Source organism: Thunnus thynnus, chromosome 6 (genome assembly GCF_963924715.1).
Source record: "Thunnus thynnus chromosome 6, fThuThy2.1, whole genome shotgun sequence".
Classification (NCBI taxonomy): Eukaryota; Metazoa; Chordata; class Actinopteri; order Scombriformes; family Scombridae; genus Thunnus; species Thunnus thynnus.
This window is the reverse complement of record NC_089522.1, coordinates 13,359,576-13,378,358: the sequence shown is the minus strand read 5'-3', so window position 1 is coordinate 13,378,358 and position 18,783 is coordinate 13,359,576. Positions and strand designations below refer to the sequence as shown.

At 40.7% G+C, this 18,783-nt stretch overlaps 1 protein-coding gene across 8 annotated transcripts in view; it reads left to right on the top strand.

The window, feature by feature from the left end:
* Positions 1–18,783, top strand: part of kazna (kazrin, periplakin interacting protein a) — a 181,763-nt gene that overhangs the window by 76,733 nt on the left and 86,247 nt on the right. The window contains exon 1 of one of the 8 annotated variants that reach the window (XM_067591840.1): positions 12,462–12,777. The exons of the other annotated variants lie outside the window; for them this stretch is intronic. Within the exon in view, the coding sequence (XP_067447941.1) occupies positions 12,600–12,777 (178 nt within the window). The 5' untranslated portion in view covers positions 12,462–12,599. Of the gene's footprint in view, positions 1–12,461; positions 12,778–18,783 lie in introns of those variants that run through there. 8 annotated transcript variants of the gene reach the window in all.

Here is an 18,783-nt window from a genome sequence, read left to right as displayed (position 1 = left end):
GTTATCACAGCCGCGTGATCACACTATCAAAGCTCATGCCCGTGCGTCAGCGTAAGTCCGCGCCCGCCCTTTTAAGACGTTAACAGTTCCATGAAATGAAGATCCCACAATCATGCGGAAGAGCTTAATTGTGTCCTTTTGCCTGATGGTTCCAGCTCTGTGGAAGCTCAGTGACAGGGTCTATGTAGATGGAAGATAAGAGTGCATGGCACCATGCTTGCTCAGGGCACCGAGAGAGGAATGGTGAGTTTTCTCTGCTCATTAGGATTCTGCAGTGGCCGCCGAGGGAGGCAGAGATGAGGAGAACTGATGAGAAGAGAGGCAGCGGAGGGCCAGAAATAGATCAAAACTAAACTGGAGTCCAGAGTACTGGTGGGCATGAGGAGGGAAGGAATGTTGGCCCTGTAAGGCTGGACACGCTAAATGGAGCTGTCTGCCTGGACTGCAGATAGAGAGGCACCCAGAAGAGTGATAGCAATAGACCTAGCTGGTTAATGATGGGAACTATTTAGAAATGCTGATAACAGTATGAAGGGGTCTTGGTTTTGATCGGGAAGCAGGGAGATTATAGCAACCCTCGAGCTTTTTCTCTGCTCCCCATTTCTTTCACTTCATCTCTTTCCTCCCCCTGTTATCTCCCCTTCAGTTTTGCTGTTCTGACTGTGATTAGTGGAGAGATAAGAGGCTCATGATTCTTCTATTTTCTGCTCCATTAGATCGACTCACTTCCTGCGGTTGGTCTGTGTCAGTGGCCGAGCGGCTGTCTGCCGTCGTCTTGCCTTCATCATCTTTCCTCTGTTTTTCAAGGCCTCTCACTCCACAGCCTTTCATCTAATGGGCCACACATCTTAGTAGTAAAGTTGGAACCGATCCGATCCTGTATTGGTATCGGGTGCCGATACCGACGTAATCCACTCATCGGATTTCGGACTGATGTTACCGATCCACGTGCCGATCCAGATTCCATAGTCTGATGTTTTGGCCGGCCGGGAGAGAAGCAGAGCTGACGGACGGAGCGGAGCAGTGTAGAAGGGACTCGTGTGTACAGAACGCACCATAAGTACGAAGGGAAGACGCCAGCCTACAGCCTGGTCGCAAAAAATGAGAGTGTAAAAGCCGAGAGAACAGCCGACACCCCGCAGAAGCTGCGAGTGAGGCAGAGGGAAGGAGACAGAGCTCAGCACACATGGCACGCTGCACCCGCAGGCTGCTGCAGGAAAGAGGGACGCGCTTTGTGGGAAAGCGGAGGGGTGAATGTGCGCTATTATTTTGGCTCACCCCTATTAGTAAATATAGCTGGACTATTCCACCTTATATATGAACTCTCGATGCAGTAGGAGACTGAAACAGATAAGTCTGTTGATTCGTTTTCATCCTCTGTATTTGCCAGTTGGAGACGCCACAAGGTGGTCAGGGACTGGAGGCCACCCACGTGCTGCAGACAAAGCTGAAACAGCACTGCTCTTAGCTGGATCGAACACTGGACTCTTTTAACATTGAGACATTTTATTTCTTTTAGTGATGTTTTATTCCTTCTAAGAGACTTTTAACCTGTGTTTTAAATCTCTTCTTAACTTGTGCTTTAGCTTATAATAAAATTAATTTGTTTTTAACCTCAATTTCTGTCTGAATGCTGTTTTGATTCAGTGAAACTCCTCAGCAGAAATTCTTTGATTTTTCTTGAAAGTCACACTCCACACTCCTGGCAAATTTTGCTTTGGAATACATTTCAATTTATTGTATTTTTGTATATTTTTTTCTATTTTAAGAAAGTGCTGTGTGGTTTACTACAGCCTCATGCAACATTACATATAATACCAACAACAACAACAACAATAATAATAATAATGATAATAATGATAATGATATAGTATTGATAATATTCAAGAAAAAAGAGATCTGGTATCAGTTTTGGTATTGGCAGATAGCTAAATTCAGGTATCGGAATCGGATCAGAAGTGGAAAAAAGTGAATCGGTGCATCTCTACTTGATAGTGCAGGTTATGCTTTGCAAAGTTGCATTTCAGTTTCTCTGGTGTTTGCGTTTGTGAAAGTTATGAGCTATATGAGTTAGGTCAGCAGATGTTTTAAGCTGGATTCTATGAGTGTTCAAAAAACAAAAGCACGTTCAAATATAACCATGAGGAAGGTTTTTAAACATCTTGGTGAGAACTGTGCATTCAGTATCCAAATAAGATCATTACACTTCCTAGAAAATGTGACCCTCAGTTCAGCATGTCCACTTTCCAAGTCCTTCCTCCCCTTCTCTCCAAACACACCATTAGCACTACGCCGGCCGATCTGGAGCTCTGTGAATGGATGACATTTAAGAAACATCGCCTTTAGTCATTCCTCTTCCTCATCCCCCTTGTCGGTTAACCTTTCTCTCTTTCTCTTTTTCTCCCTCTACATTCTCATTTCTCACTTCTCTCCTCTCTTTCTCTAATGCGCTGTCCTTTCCTAAAGTCCTTCTGTGACTTGCAGTTTCATTCAGGCAATATTTTCTTTGTCTCCTCTCTTGTAGCCCCTCTCTCTCCATCTGTCCCCCTCTCTCTCTCTCTCTCTCTCTCTTATATTTCTGTGGATCCATGAGTGGAATGGAAGCAAATAGAGCGAGGCAGCGAGGTAGAACCCACTACCTCATCTGGTAATGAGCCTGGAAAGTTCCCAGTCAAGAGCACACCGTCTCCATGGAGACTGAGGTAAAGTTACTGGCACTGCCTGTGCCTGGTGTCTTTGAAGGCCCCGGCCAGAATAAACAATGCCAAGGTCAACGCTTCTAGGGGTCTGTCTCAGCATCTGCGACCACAAAGACGCACCGCAGTCTTTGAGGATGTCATGGGAGCTTGTTTTTTTTTTTTGTTGTTGTTGTTTTGTCATATTTTTCATCTCTGACCTTTTCGTTAGACTAGACCACCCTCACCGTGACTTACCACCCAACTCACTTTGTTTTTTTTCTCCAGTGCAAACCTCTAACTTGCCATCCTTGTGTTTTATTTTTTGCCTTGTCCCAGAGTGAACTTTCTAAACCTCTTTTTATTTCCAAGGCACAGATGAATAGCTCCATATATTTCCATGCAGGCTCTGCTTCATATTTAATGTGAACTTGTTTGCGTGTTCATTTACTGGATGTAGCTTTAAGGTTCATACTAAGTCAAAAATTTTTAGCACCATGTTGGTGTGTTTTTTTGTGCTATTCAATGCCTTCTTTTGTCCTGCTACAGCTTGTTCTTTTCTCTTCTACTTGCCCCCCGGGCCACCTCTATTTATTGTTCAATTTAATTATTAATGTTCTTAATTCTAGACAAGGGAACAAAGCTGCTATGTTGATTATTTATGCCTTTGAGCTCTGAGCCATTCACTCTCTTGCTACCGCGGTTGCTGCTGCAGTCGCAAGTCATCGCTAGTGGACTAATTACATACAGAGGCACCTGCCCACACACACAGCACAGACGGGTAGTTTTGTCACATTTCTTCCTCTCTTACACTGTGAGCACAGTGTTCACTTTAGGTCACACTTGGACCTGATGTGTGCGAAGCAGAGTCTTGGAAATATCGTAACACAGTAGTCATTGTAGCTTAGTTGCAAGAAGTGTATTTCCACTACAGTACAGACTTATCCAGGGAACTAGCCCACCACTGCTGTACTTGTCACTTGTAAACCTCCACAATAACATTGTACGATTAGAAATTACATTTATGTTCCTGTAATTTGCGACAGCACATACATTTTGAAAGAAATGTCATTCTGCCTGGGTTACATTTTTTATCAATAAGAGTAACTAAAGCATAAATCATGTTTTTATGGTTATGTTTAGGCAGTCAAAAGTAGGGGAGGGACAAAAAAATCAATATTTCCACTTGGATACATTATCCATACACTAGCGTCAAGTATTGATACATTTTTTTAAAACAGGACCGCTCAGAATTGATTCAGCTTCTTTGGCTTACTACTACTAGAGCGCCGCTACCCTCCACCTCCTTATGGAGGCACTGAACAGACTGATGGCAGTTAAGTGGACGGCAATTTTAGGTGACAACGAAGGAGAAATGCAAGCAAAATAACCAGCCATGAACAGCTGCTGTCAGACTCTCCGTGTCCTCGCTGGAAACACAGAGAGTCCGCCAGAGCTTTGACCATCACTAGAAGCACATTCATGGCCCATTGTAAAAGTCTCTGTGTGATAACTGTGTGCTGTAGTTGAGCTAGCAGCTCTACTAAGAGAGGCTCTCCAGTGTGTGTGTATCAGTATGTAGCTGTAGCCCTGCTGTTTGATAGTTTGATGGTTGATTACGTAGAAGATATAGTCAATGACTAATAATTGTAAGGTGTCAACCTCTGAAGCAATGCTGACCACAGTAAAGGAATTAAATACTACACAACACTTTCAGTTAAGGTCAGACAAAACGGTGATGTTAATGTCATTTTTTTTCTCACAAAGTCAATGTTATAACCAAATGTAGACTCGTATGATCAGACTGAATAACATCGACATTCACACATTGCTAACAAGCTGTGCAACTAAAGCATTTTGCAGCATATGTGACCCTTCAGGCTTGTAGCTGTGCAGGTACTTGACATTCTGCCCTGTGATGCTGTGTTTGTGTATAAATTGTGCGGCTCACACGTCACACTGTCCGACGCTGTCCCAGATGCTACGGAGCATATCTAGCTGTTAATTGGGGCTGAGGGCAAACCCAATACAGATGGTATTTGCACCGTGTGATGAAGAGGATTTTCTGGGTTTACTGCAATCTGCAGTGCAGCTAAAGGAGGAGAGGAGACGAGGAGACAGGAAATTGGAAAAGAGAAATGGGGGAGGTGGAAAGCTAAGAGAGGGCTGAGAAAGAAAGTGACAAACAGTCAGTATGGAGATTGAAAGGAGGGATGCACAGAGAGGAGGAAGAAATATGGAGAGACAGATGACATAAAAACATACAGACATCGAAAGAGCATTTAAAATCCCTTTTACCTCTCTTCTTAGCTGTGTTTAGTCATTTGATTTCTAGCACTTTGTCCCTCCTGCATGATTATCGGTGATAAATCTGGTGATCTCGGAATTTAAGCTTAATTTAGTGGCGAGGGCTAAAATGTAGACCACACATTTGAGCCAGTGATTTCATATGTATCCTACTTAATTGCCAGTGATTCTGATAATCGATTAATCGTTTTGAGTTATTTTTAAAGAAGAAAATATCCAAATTCTCTGATTCCAGCCTCTCAAATGTGAATATGTTCTGGTTTCTTTGGTCGTCTATGATGGTAAACTAAATATCTTTGGGGGGTGGACTGCTGGTCGGGACAAAACAAGACATTTGAGGACATAACCATGGACTCTGGTAAACAGTGATCAACATTTTTCACCATTTTCTGACTTTTTTGGACTTTTTTTTTATAGACCAAATGACTAATCGAGAAAATAATCGATGAATCGCTAATGAAACTAATCGTTAGTTGCAGCCTTAATCCTAATTACATGCCATGTATTGACACCCCAGTCAGGACAAAGGGTTAACCCACCAGAAATTGTCCCCTCTTTAAATCCCCGCTCATCCTATAATTACCACTGATAGAATCTCCTGGAAACTCATTCAACTTCCTAATGTGCAAAGTTAACTTGATGAACGACAAGCAATAATGCATCTGCGCCCTCCATCAGTCACCATTAAAACTGAGAGCTGGCCATTGCATCTCAATGTAGCACTATTAGCAGTGGGGTTTCTCAAGAAGATGGAGCGCTCCGCATACTAAACCAGACAAGAGGCCTCAGTGTGATGCTGAAAATGAACAGCTACTCTACTGTAAACTTTTTGAATGATCGTCAACTATGATTAATGTGTTTACTTGTGCTGATGAGTGAATAGTAGCTTAACAAATGGCAGCTGTGGATACTGTAGATACTGAACTTTAGTGAGACAAACTGATTTAGAATACTATTTTCTGACGTTCACATTTTATTCTCTATTTCCCAGGAAAACTGCCACCAGTAGGATCCTCTAGTGACACACCGTTTTGCTCTCAGCTTCACTGCATTTATAATTTACACATGCAAAATAAGACTCTCAGGATGAGATACAACCTGCACCTCCCAGTTCAAACATTTTCAGTAAAGTCACTCTTTCTTTATATCAAAGATTTTCAGACAGAAATTTTCTGATGCTCCAAAAAATAATGCCCCAACAAATGTGTCTCAGTTTGTCATACAGGGTGATCTTTTTCATCAAGATCTCTTTCATCGTAGACAGCTAAGATGATGAATGCTTTTTCTATTTGACAGCCTTTTTTCTTTTCACTGTTTCTCAACACTCACCACATTGTGTGTGGATTCCATTGTTATGCTCAGGAGCTGTAAAATGTCAAAATATACCACAAACTAACAAAACTGTGGTATACAGTACAGTATATGTTACAATTTGAAGGAGATCGACTGTGAATGCTCTATCTTCAGGGAGAAGCTATTCAATGCGGCAATGGTCCAGAATAAGCTCGAGAGACATGTAGAGACAAAACACCAGCATGCGGTGGTGCGGTGCTGTGATGGGAAAAAAATCACTGTGAAGGAGTGCCATATTTTTTAAAGCCCCCGGAGAGGCAAATCCATGATTGGCTCTTAATTATGTAATTTGGGATATAATGTGCAGATAGTAAACACCTATAGTATTTGACATAGCTATGTAATTCTTTAGAAAGTCTCTCTCCCTTCCCTTGTTACTGGGTTGCGGTTAGGCATGGCCAAGCAAGGACATTACTTGCGTAATAAATTTCTGTCCAATCATATTTAGGAGAAAGATGATTGATGTGGCTCTAAGGCCAAGCTGACTTCACAACACTTCTTATTGTTTCTGCCGTGGGAAAACACTGCACTGCACTTTTCTTTGCCTCTAGCTAGATTGAGAGTTTAGATTAGCCTGACATGATTTGAAATCTAATGTGTTAAGCTAACTAGCAGACTAGGATACACCACCCAAATCTGTATTAATCACAGAGTTGATAAGTAGCTCAAAAGTGAAGCATAGCAAAGCCACTGCTAACCATTTCATGTAAGTTAATAGAAGATACTAAAACACTTAGCTTCTTAGTCTGGGAGGTATAGTTCAATAAAAACATAGATATGTGTGGTCTACCCTAGTCTGCTACTTAACCTATTAATCAAGATAACTAGCAGACTACTTGGGTAGTTGATAATAAGCTCAAAAGTTTTGCATAGTAAAGCTAATGCTAACTGTTTCATGTAAGTGAAAGGAAAATGCTAAAACGATTAGCGCCATACTCCGAGAGGTATAGTTAAATAACAACACAGATTTGAGTGGTTGAACCTATTTTGCTAGTTAGTTGATTAATAAAGCTTTCCAGCTAAGAAGGGTCCATTTGATAGACTTGATAGTTTATTCCATGGCAGCAAAATGTTTTAGTGATTGAATGGAAAATGAAATGCTTCTTGAGCTGAAAGGGAGCTGTCAATCGAGCGTGATCTGATCACACCCCCACAATCCTGGCAAATGATTTGAGCAGCTAAATGAGCTGTTTTTGAACTGGGTTTTCTAATAGTTATGAATGTTTATTTTCACTCAGATTTTTGTGGATGCTTAATGAGACATTCCACTTTGATATTGTACATGCATTCATACTATTTCAAGCCAAATTTCCAGAGGCTTTAAAGACGTTTGTGAGCCAATGGTCCTCCGTGAAGATTCTGCTGCAGCTGTCAGCATTTTGATGATGTCATGTTTTCTCCTATGACATTGGAAGGATTTGACTCAAGCCAAAGTAGTTTTTATTAGTGCTGAAATCTCATTTTCATCTCTGTAGTGGTATTTCATTTTCATTTATTTCTGTTATTTAACCAGGTAAAAAAAAATCTCATTGAGATTAAAATCTATTTTTCAAGAGAGACCCGGCCAAAGGCCAAAGAGCAGCATTAAAACCTTGCTACAGCAATAAATACAGTACCTATTAGGTATCCAGACATTTGTGATTCAAGTAGAGCATATAGACAAAAAGCCTGATCATGGCCATGCAGGTTATTGTTGTCTGTTCTTTAAATATGTTTTCAACTCACTTTAGATTGTGTCATGGAACAAAAACAATGACATTTCAGGAGAAAAGGCAAAAATATAAAAGGATATATGTGGAAAAAATATTGAACATTAAAATGTGTATTTTCCCCACACTATACTGATATTTTATATACTGTAGGTAGTGTTGGGAATAAAAAACATTAAATCAGGATCAGTATGTCTATAGAAATAGGTTATCTATTGCTGTTACTGTACATACAGTATATCAGTGCATGCAAGTCAAATCAAGTAAATTTTATTTGTACAGACCAAAATCACAACAATCTTTACAGCAATACAACATGCTCTATACTTAGACCCTCATCATCACTTTATTGCCCTTTGTTAGTTTCAATTTGCTCTTTGGCAAGATGTTAGATGGTGGTCTCATCTCATCTGCAGCTACAAATACACTTGTAATGTTATTTCTGTGCATATTTTCTGTGTACAGTAATGTATGCATGCAATAATGTTAAATAATCTAATAAAATGACACCACATTGAACTTAATACCTCACAGCACTACCATTACCACCTCTGACTGAGCAGGAAGAGTAGGCCGTGGAGTCACGCCTCTCTCTCGCAAACATGATGGATTGCAAAATAGCCAGTGTCTAGAAAAACAAAGCCAGCATTTAAGCTCCTAGCTGCCCACTGTTCTTTTCTGTCGTCTGTGGCATAAATCTCAGTCAAGCCATACAGAGTGCTTCCTCTAAGAGGGGTGAGAGGGCTTATTTGTTTCACTTTGCAGGGAGACCACTGTGCGTGGGTGGTGCAGATTTCACCTCGTCTTTAGGGAGGCTTTGAGAGCCTGATAAGAGTTTGGACAGCAGAAAGTACAGAACAGATCTGGATGTGTACGGAAGCCAAGAACGGCCATACTTGCAATTTTTTTTTTTTAAGGCTGTTATCTTGAGATCGCAAGTTAATTATTTCGTTATCTCGAGAAAACGAGCTTTGTTATCTCCAGATAATGAGATAATCGACCCGTTATCAGGAGAAAAACAAAAGGTTGTTTCCTCTTACTACTTATAATGTTTATCAGAGATCAGGAGTGCCATGCCAGCATGCAAAGATGGCGTGTTGACAACCGTAGCAACTGATTTAAGCTGAAAATGTCAGATCAAGGAGTACTCATTATTATTATTAGTAGCCGTTTTATTAATGACATCTGTGTCACAGCCAAATGGCAGGTTGATTAACTCTATCATAATATGATGGGATGTTTCATGTAGGGGAGGTATCAAACAATACCTTTCAAACATTTTCATTTTATTAGACTTAAAGGGGGCCTATTATGCTTTTCCTTATTTTCAGTCATATATATAATGTCACAATATTGGATGTTCATATTAAACATGGCCAAAGTGTTAAATAATGAGGTAAATGTATGTAGAAGTAATCTCTGTGAGCAAAAAGCACCGGCTTCAGACTGCTGTGAACACTCGATTTCCAAAGTTTTTTTCTACTTTCAGCCTGACATCTGCTCCACGCACAGCACGCAAGTTCACTGCTCCGCTCCACTAACTTCATGGCATTTTTCCATTGTTTTAGGGTGTAGTCACGCTGAGCCATGGCTCGAGTCGAGCTGGCACGTTGTGAATGTTTTTCCATTACATCCAGCACTGCAAAATAAAATAAGTTGTTAACCTGTTGGAGGTGCGCTGGTCGTGTGAAGCTCTTCATCAAATATCGTCATCACTGTGGCTGTTTCTGCTTGTACTATTCCTCCCTGCATTGTTTCTAACTGATCGGCTCAACAAATAGCTCCAAATATTTCCATATGTTGTTGTGTCAACCGGTTTTTAGCTCCAATTCTTCACAATTATATAGTCATTTAAATTATATTATTTTATTATTTAAAATAATAATTTAAAATAATTTAATATGAAGCTATAAAGCAGGAAATGTTGGGTTTTCATCGGCGGTAAGTCAATATGACTCTGATACGGCTGCCCCTTGGCAGGTTTCTGGAAAGCTGGCCGATCAGAACAGAGTGGACTCATCAAGAGGGGGGCCTTTAAGAGACAGGAGCTAAGACTACCTGTTAGAGACAGACGCTGAACTGAGGGGCTGCATAAAGCGCCAGTATAAGATAAATAAAGAGTTTTTTGAACTGTGAATCACGCAAACCTACTCTAGTCAAGTCCCAGAATAAGAATATGGAGCTGGAAATGAGCATAATAGGTCCCCTTTAATGAGAGAAAGGAAAGTAGGGTGGAGGAATGAGAACCAACATATGACCGATTTGAACCCATGTCTGTAAGAGCCACCTGAAGGCTTGTTGTGCTTGATCTAAGTAGTTTAGGTATCCATGTGAGGGAGACATGGAGAGAAGATAGGAATGAACAAATGAGAATGAGCTCCATCCGTGATAAATCTTGTGATAAATTATCTCGTTATCTCAAGAAATCTGCCTTTTCTTTTCTCAAGATAACGAGATAAATTATCTTCTGATCTTGAGATAACAGCATTAAAAAAAATAATTGCAAGCGGGGCCGTTCTCGGCTTCCGTAGATGTGGGACAGTTTTGTGCCATGTAATGCATTTTTGAGAACACTTCCTGACAGGCTTCATGAGTGTGTTGATCTACTGGGAGGGTGTGTGTATACTGTTTTTAGAGGAAAACAATAGACATAGAGGCAGTAGACAGGAGTACAGTTTGAGAAAGTTGTATGATAGGGTCTTTGTGTGGTGAATTGCCTTAGATCAGACAGTGCATGTCATTTTTCTCTCCCTGAGCAGACATGCACACACATTTTGGCAAATAAATAGGTAGCTGGGGATTGGTTCAACCACAACAACAGCTGCTCATGTCTGGCCACTTTCATGTTAGCCAGCAGCCAGCCATGCAGGCTGTGCACTGGAAGACACAGTTTGTTGGCAGAGTCTGAAAGCATGTGCTGTGTATCTACCAGACACACAAAAAAGTTCTTGTACGTTACACAACATGAGTGTGAGGAGCTATGAATAGTGTGATTTGCAGTTTGTTTTGAATGTGTTAAGTAACAGGGGTGTACAGTCAGGTCATGGTTCAGCAAACAATGCATTATAACAGCAACAGTAGTGAACTTATTTATGGCCATAAAATGCACAAAACAGTCTTGAAAATAGTTTTTCTTCATACACATTTGTAGATTTTGGTGAGAAAAGCAAAGAGTAGATCCTCTTAGTACCGTACATGATAAAATAATTAGCTTGTTTTACAAACCTTATATAGAATAAAACCCAAGAACAAAGTCTGACTGAATGTCTATGTACTAAAATGTTTTCATTAAAGTCTTCTCTGTTAATCCTCTGTGTGGCCGCAATGAGCTCCCTCCTTGAAGATTTTGAGACTTTGTTGGGCTAACGTTCTTCAAATATCCCTATTTCAGCAGAAACTCTAATGGATGCTGTTCTTTTTGTACAGTGTGAGAAGATATTTAGAGGTGGCATGAATGCAAAGTCAGTGGAATCATGATGTTTGTTGGCATGAATGGAGGTGAAAATCATCAACTGAGGGAGCCAACTGATAAGATTTGACTTGATTTTATTTATATCATTACCAGATGTGTATCTTTGCGTTTTAGTATCTCAAAATATAATGCTAAGTGGCGTTCTGGTGGTATAAGATGCAGACTACATACAGTACTTGCAAGGTCTCTGGTTCAAGTGCAGCTGGTGACTTTTGGTGCATCTCATCCACCTTCTCTCCTCTCATGTCCTGTCAGGTCTCTACAGTAAGCTGTCTGATAAAGACAAAAAATGCCCCCAAAACTATATATATAACAATACCATGCTACGATATATCCTATACCACTGCAAATACTCAGATTACAAAATTACAAAAACTATTTGTTGATATTGCACTAAGCCACCGTGTTTTCCCCCTGTTCACCTCTCTTTGTAATGTTGGTCAACGCTATTTCGCCCCAAATCACCATGTAAACAAACAATAATTTGAAGAGCGGGTGTTTGAAATGAGGCTGCGAACCTCTTACTGATCTTGAATTGTTTTATGGCTTCAGCCTTATGAGGAGGGACAAGTCGGGAAATACTATATGACACAAATACTAACAACACCAGTCTATAACTAATACTATAACACCAGTCTCAGGTGGGTTTCAACCCTTTAATCAAGCATCAACACACATACACACATTCTCTGCTTTCACTACTGTTTAGGAGATGTTATTACAGCCTTGCTGAATTCGTGGAGGGTAGAGGAAAGGGTGTGCATCATTAAGTGGAGGATTCAGAAGACCTTTATAATCTGTGTCATCTCTGTAGACATTTTATTCACCTCAGACATGCTCCAAATGACCTCTACTTAAAGTACAATGTCTGGCCTGTGAGCGCTCTGTTTGTCTCCTTTGTGACAGTGTGTGTCCCCCGTTGATCAGGGCGTGTCTTCAGATGGGCATCAGGGGGCCAATGAGAGGAAGCCTGGAATGGAGACGCGTGCACACAGACACACACACACACACACACACATGCGCGCACCCAGACACACTCACACACAGATTAACGGGGTAAGCTGTGCCGCTCATCTGGGATAAATGCGGTCAGAGAGGGGAACAGCTGAGCAAACAGCTCTGGCAAGAGGCAGAGAGCAGAGTGGAGAGGGAGAGAGGGAAGCAGGGATGACGGACTATTCATCCCGGCGCAGCGTTGGTGACCGGCTGCCACGTTGGATATGTATCAGCCCTGAACCTGGGAGAATGGGCACCAGTGGAGGTAATGGCTAACAGACACACACATATACTACACTCAGCTGCCAACAGGTTTGTTTTTTTTTTCCTGGGGCAAACTGCAAAGGGAATGGGAATATAAGAGTAAACTGTGCCCTGGAAGAAAGAAACAATTGAGATGTCTGGGAAATCCCTTGTCTTTTTTTATAGTGACAAATCAAGGACAGATGCCAGTGCAGATCTATTGTCTGTATCAATCATCATTTTTTTTCCCTTAAGAATCTAGCAGAATTTTTTCTGTCTTTTTCTAAAAATAAAATAGGCGACACATGGAAAATAAGTAATGGTTAAAAAAAAATAAGATGAAGAATGAATGGAGAATAAAAAATTGCTCTTATAAAAACACAACATAAAAATCATACACATTTAAGTTTAAACAGAAACTCTTGTTTGATGTGATTTGCAGAGCACCAGATGTGGCACAGCAGTTAAGCGAGAGGAGTCATGCTTTAGATAAAACACAAGCAGAGGTATTATGCTGGGACATACACCCTTGTTGTACAGTACATTACGAGGCCAGATGGCCAGATGCTGATAGTCAGTGATGAACCAATGAAACCGGTGTCATTAGGATAGATAACAGTGATCTGCCACATTAATCCTCCAGTACTTGGTGCAGATGAAGGGGAAATACAGCATCTGAAACTGTCATAACCTAATTGGCTGTGTTGCTGCGTGATGCCTAGTTTGATCATAAATTGATGGGTTAGACTTTGAGGTGGAAGTTCTTGAATGTAAGATGTCATTTTCTTTTAGGTTTTTATTTTTTTGGAGACAAAACCATAGACCAACAAGGAAAGATGTGCCTTTCTGACAGTTAAAGCTAATTGTATCAGGTACACTTTATTCAACACCACTGTAGTGTCAAACACATTAGGCTGTCCCTCACCCATCCACACAGCAAAATCAAAACTAATAGGTATAGCTCAGTGCAATTTAGGTCGCAAATTGAATTGTGACTCTTAAAATCCACTTTCGTCTCAAGGCTTTCAGAGGTTGTCATCTCCTCGACCCATTTTGTTGGCCAACTCAATTTACAGAACTCATACTGAAACCTTCTTTTCAGTGTCGCTACCGGCTTTAGGAATTACTAAGCGAAAAATTAACTGTGATCCTGCAGTCTCATTTTGGCACATTGACATTTCTAGGGCGGACTTGTTGTTGCTGAACATGCTTTGGAAAAACTGCATGGGCAAAATAACTTTGTCAAAAGGATATAATGCCTCAAAAGGAATATCGACTTGAACGTCTAAAAACATCGCGTTCGGTTTTCTTTGCTTTGACATGTAAAGGGTTTGCTTTGTCTGGCTCTCTGCAATTGTTCCCTTTCATGTCCAAAAAGATTTGACGTCTGAAAACAGTTATTTAGGTTTCTGAAAAGGCCTTTATCAACTGCTGCTGTGTACATATGCAGGGTCTATTAAGCAAGACACCCGAGAAGTCTAAACAACCTTTTGAACCTCTTTCCCAAGATGACGGAATTTTTCTTGTAGGTAGCTGGTTTTAGGTTTTCATTCAGTTTTTTTTTGTTACTACTGCCTGTACAGCACATCTGCTCTGTTGGTTAGTTTTTTGTTGTACACTTCTGTTGCAAAGCACCATTTTTTGTAGTTCAGTTAAAGGGATCTATTTTTATATTTATTCAGAAGCAAAGGAGGTCTGCATCCTCAAAAATCCACAACTTAAACTCTATCTTAACTCTAATTTCTTCTCTTTGTCTTGGGATTTGGCTTTAATCAATGTCTAGCAATGTTCTTGTTTAATGGAAAATTGCAACCTATGCCTTGTATACTGTGCACACTGTTTATAGTACAGTGTAAAGTAGACTAGATGTGGAGTCCTTTTTATTGTGTTTTTGGTCTGACTGAAGTCCTGCATGGAATCGGAGTAATAACATCATCTTTCTCTGTCAGAAATAGGAAAGTTTGATGAAAACAGCTGAAAGCGCTGTCTTATTTTATTACAGTCATGTCACTGGATATTTTGCAAAATGGGGACCACAATGTATGAACTGTACCAAGTCCAAACCCTGCATCCTCTTCCTGTGGCAGCAGCGCTCCATCGTCACCTCGCCAGATTGGGGGAGCAGCTGATGGCAGTTATCAAATTCCCACTAGTTCTCTGTCAGTCTCTTTACCATTCATGTCCGATCTGCCAACCTCCTGCCAGTGTCTCAGGGGGTTCTCCCAGTTAAACCAAGGTTAAATCAAATCAATCCCCATGTCCACATGATTAGGCCTTACCAAATTGTTAATTATCCAGAGCATGGGGGAGTTGATAAAAGCGATGGGCAATAAAAGACAGGGGGATGGGGGCACTTACAGTAGATATGGTACTGTTGTAGAGTGCTCTGTTACACAGTTCATTCTCTGGTCTCAGCTTCTCAAATATGAGGATTGCTGCTTTTCTCAGTTTTATATTAATATGAATTAAATACATTGAGTTTTGACTGCTAGACAGTCAAAATAAGAATTTTGAAGATGTCAACATGGGTTTTGGGAACATGTGACAGGCATTTTCATCATTTTTTAGATTAAACTACTAATCAGTTCATGGCAAAAGTAAAATAGAAATAAAGAAATTTGACTCATCACTTGATAATGATGCTGGCCTGGCAACCAGCTATTAATACAACTTTGGTTGGTGTCTTACCAAACCAACTGCTTTCATGTCTTTGAAAGTCTGCCAGAGACTTCATGTACTTGACAAACACTATGCTTAAGGTTAACCAATAAAACAGTAATGTCAGACCTTGAAGCAGTCATGTAAACCTTTTTTTTTTTTTCATTTGAAATTAAGCTTTTGTATCTGAGCTTTCCCTCTATTGCTCTGCCAGAAAATGGCTTTGTCAGGCTATTTTAGCTGAGGCTTCAAAGATTACATTTCCCCAGATTTGCTATTCTGGGAGTAAAATGGCCTTTGCGGTGTAACAGGCTTCTGATGGGAAATGCTCCTGAAGGGAGAGAGAGCCCTGGGTCACTGTGACTCCTGGGTCTGCAGAGATGCGGATACAGTGCAGGTCTCTCCTCCTGTTCTGTGATCAAAGGTCTGTTTTAGCTGTGCAACTCAACTCAAACAGACGACTATCCATCCCGACACAAACAGACACACTCACTCTCTTATTTCGATGCTGTTTAATCTTGCCTCTGCAATAGAGATTGACAGATGAGCTGCTCATGTCCTAAACTTTGGTCACATACTTGGTAGTGAGCTTAATCTGCCCACACTCAGCTTTTCCACATAATCTCAAGAACCTTCTTTAATCCGTGGATGTCTGCAAGCTTTCATTATAAGCCTCTGGGAAGCCACATTTTGCATGTGTGTTTATGTGTGTGTGTGTGGTTTTGTGCATGTTTGCTTGCACTGCCATGTCTATGATGCTTCAGCGCGTTTGCTGACTCGACTCCTCACACCACTCACCAATGAGTATGAGACTGACTATGACAGGCCCTACACAAGCTCCATGCATTATTTAGCTAATGGTCAGGTGGCAGATGCTAGAGTGCTTGTACTGAGACCATTGTCCCAGCGGGCAAAGGTTGCCCTTCTCCCCTCTACAATCACTTCATTTTTTTCTGAGTAAGATCAGTGATGTTCCTCCCTGCTGGTCAGTGAGCTCACTGTGGTTTTTCTTGGTATCCTCCCAGTAGTTAATGTGGCCTCCCAGAGGTTTATATTTTAGAGCTTGCAGCCACCCACAGCTTTAAGGGCTAATATCTGAGCTCTGAGTGCAGAACTACCCATCACATCTACATGATCAAAAAAACTAATCACAATAGCCACACCAGGACACCAGCGCAGTTCACGGATGCACTTTACACTCCAAGATAAAGCCAGCTGTGTGCACAAATTCATTGTGGCTCCATATTAAAACATAACTTTATATATATGTATACAAAATGTCATATTAATGCATAAAGTAAAGCTTACTGCAGCATTTCTCTGTTTTATATCAACATGAATTGATAATCTTTGGGATTTGGACTTTTAGTCGGAGAAAATTAGAGCAATTTGAAGACGTCACCTCAGGTTCTGGAAAACTGTTCATTTTACTGACTAATTGACTAATCAAAAAACATTATATAGAAGAATCAATAAGGAAAATCGTTGTTCATCGTAGCTTTACTTTTCTTTGCATTGTTTTTGCCTTGTAGCGTATCTCTGAGCACTGTGCTGTGATTACACCAGAATACATTTCACTGAGGCAGTATGGGGTAGATGGTTCGGTGTAAATCAGGTCGAGTAATTACAGACCTAAGATATCAATCTAGCCTGGCTTATTATGTTGATGCATAAACAACGAGCTAAATCATTTGTCCCTAATATTCCTACAGTGAGCTGTGTGGCAAAAAGCATGAAATGTCTGTCCAACTTTACACCAGCTGAGGCCTGAGCTTGGAATCTAATGATGCTAATTGCAATCATTAGCTTGGCTTTAGAGGAGCGGCTCAGATGTTGTTTGGACATGGACGTTCATTGTGACACATTCTGTTGTATTGTGTAGTATCATCAAAAGCTAACTGGAGCACCATAGAGTGCTGGCTGGTGTAATTGGGAGATGTTAATTAGTCTATTGGATGGAGCTTGTACCCTCCTGAGTACTGCCTTTGTGTGCTGCCCTTTTCTGTGTACAAAGCCAACCTAATGCTTATGTCAGTGTAAATGTCTGAATGTGTGTGCACGCGTGAGGAAGAGAGAAATCATAGGACAGTGTGAGTGTGTGTACTTCTGTTTGTATACATGCACGACACACTCTGGGGGTCTAGCTAATGAGGCAGTCATTTGTTTAACGTAATCACCCACTAGTTTATGCCACCCGCTTCCCCTGGCACAGGGACAAGCCCTATTATAAAAAGGGCGTGTTTGAATCACATTAGCACATTTACCCCCACCTCCCTGTCTCCTCACCCTAACTCCTCATTCATATGCTGAAATGGATCATCAATACCCTGCTGCCACTGCAACAGTCAAGCATTAATGATGCCATGCACAAGGGATGCACCAATAGAGACAGAGCGCAATCAAGTCCCTCCCACAACAAAAATAAAACAATTCATCGCTCTCCATTGACTGCGTGTTGAGTGAAGGTGCCTCCTTGTCACTTCTGTCTGCTAGCAAACCACTGAAAAATGCCTAAAACCTGCTGTGTGGTGGGTTGCACTACCAACAAGGTAAAGAACTCAGAACTAAGTATTTATAAGCTCCCAAACCGAAAAACTGAGCCTTTAAGAAGACAAAAGTGGATACAGGGAATAAGATGTGAGGCATCGGCAGGATGAATGGGAAAAAAGTTGGATCCTGACACTCAGTATGCCTACGTGTGCAGCAAGCATTTCGTCACTGGTAAGTCAAATATCCAAATGTCAGTTTTAGGCTAACTGTATTTCTGTAAGTTAAGTATTTTGACACAATGTAAATTGTTTTATAGTGGAATGTGGATAAACTAGAAAGCTATGTAGTATTATGTTTGCAAGTATCTAGCTAACTACAATAGCTTGCTATCACAAAGCTAATATTTGCTTGCTAACAGCTAACTTGTCCATCATCATTTTACTTATCATATGCTCCCCAACTTCCCTCTATATCTGGCTCTATTTTGGCCATAAATAAATTGTAACACTAATTTTCCTCCCTCATGTGGTGTACCAACCCTGGAGAATCTTGCAAAAACATCAGATTTACACAGGATGCATTATTCCAATCAAATTTTCCTTTCTCTCACTGTGTATGTGTGTGAGAGAGAGGCTGAGAGGGGCGATAAATCAACTTTATTTACCACAGCAGAATTTGAATTTTTTTTTTAATTGGAATTAGTTTGGCTATCTTGTGTCAACTATTGATTTGTTGCCTCAAATTAGAGATGCTACCTAAATGATTTATGTTGTTTCAGACTCCAAATGTCATGATGAGTCTCATCCAGACTACATTTCAACCTTACTGCCTCACAAGACTGTAAAAATAGCCAAAATTGCAAAATAGAAAGAAGCGTCAT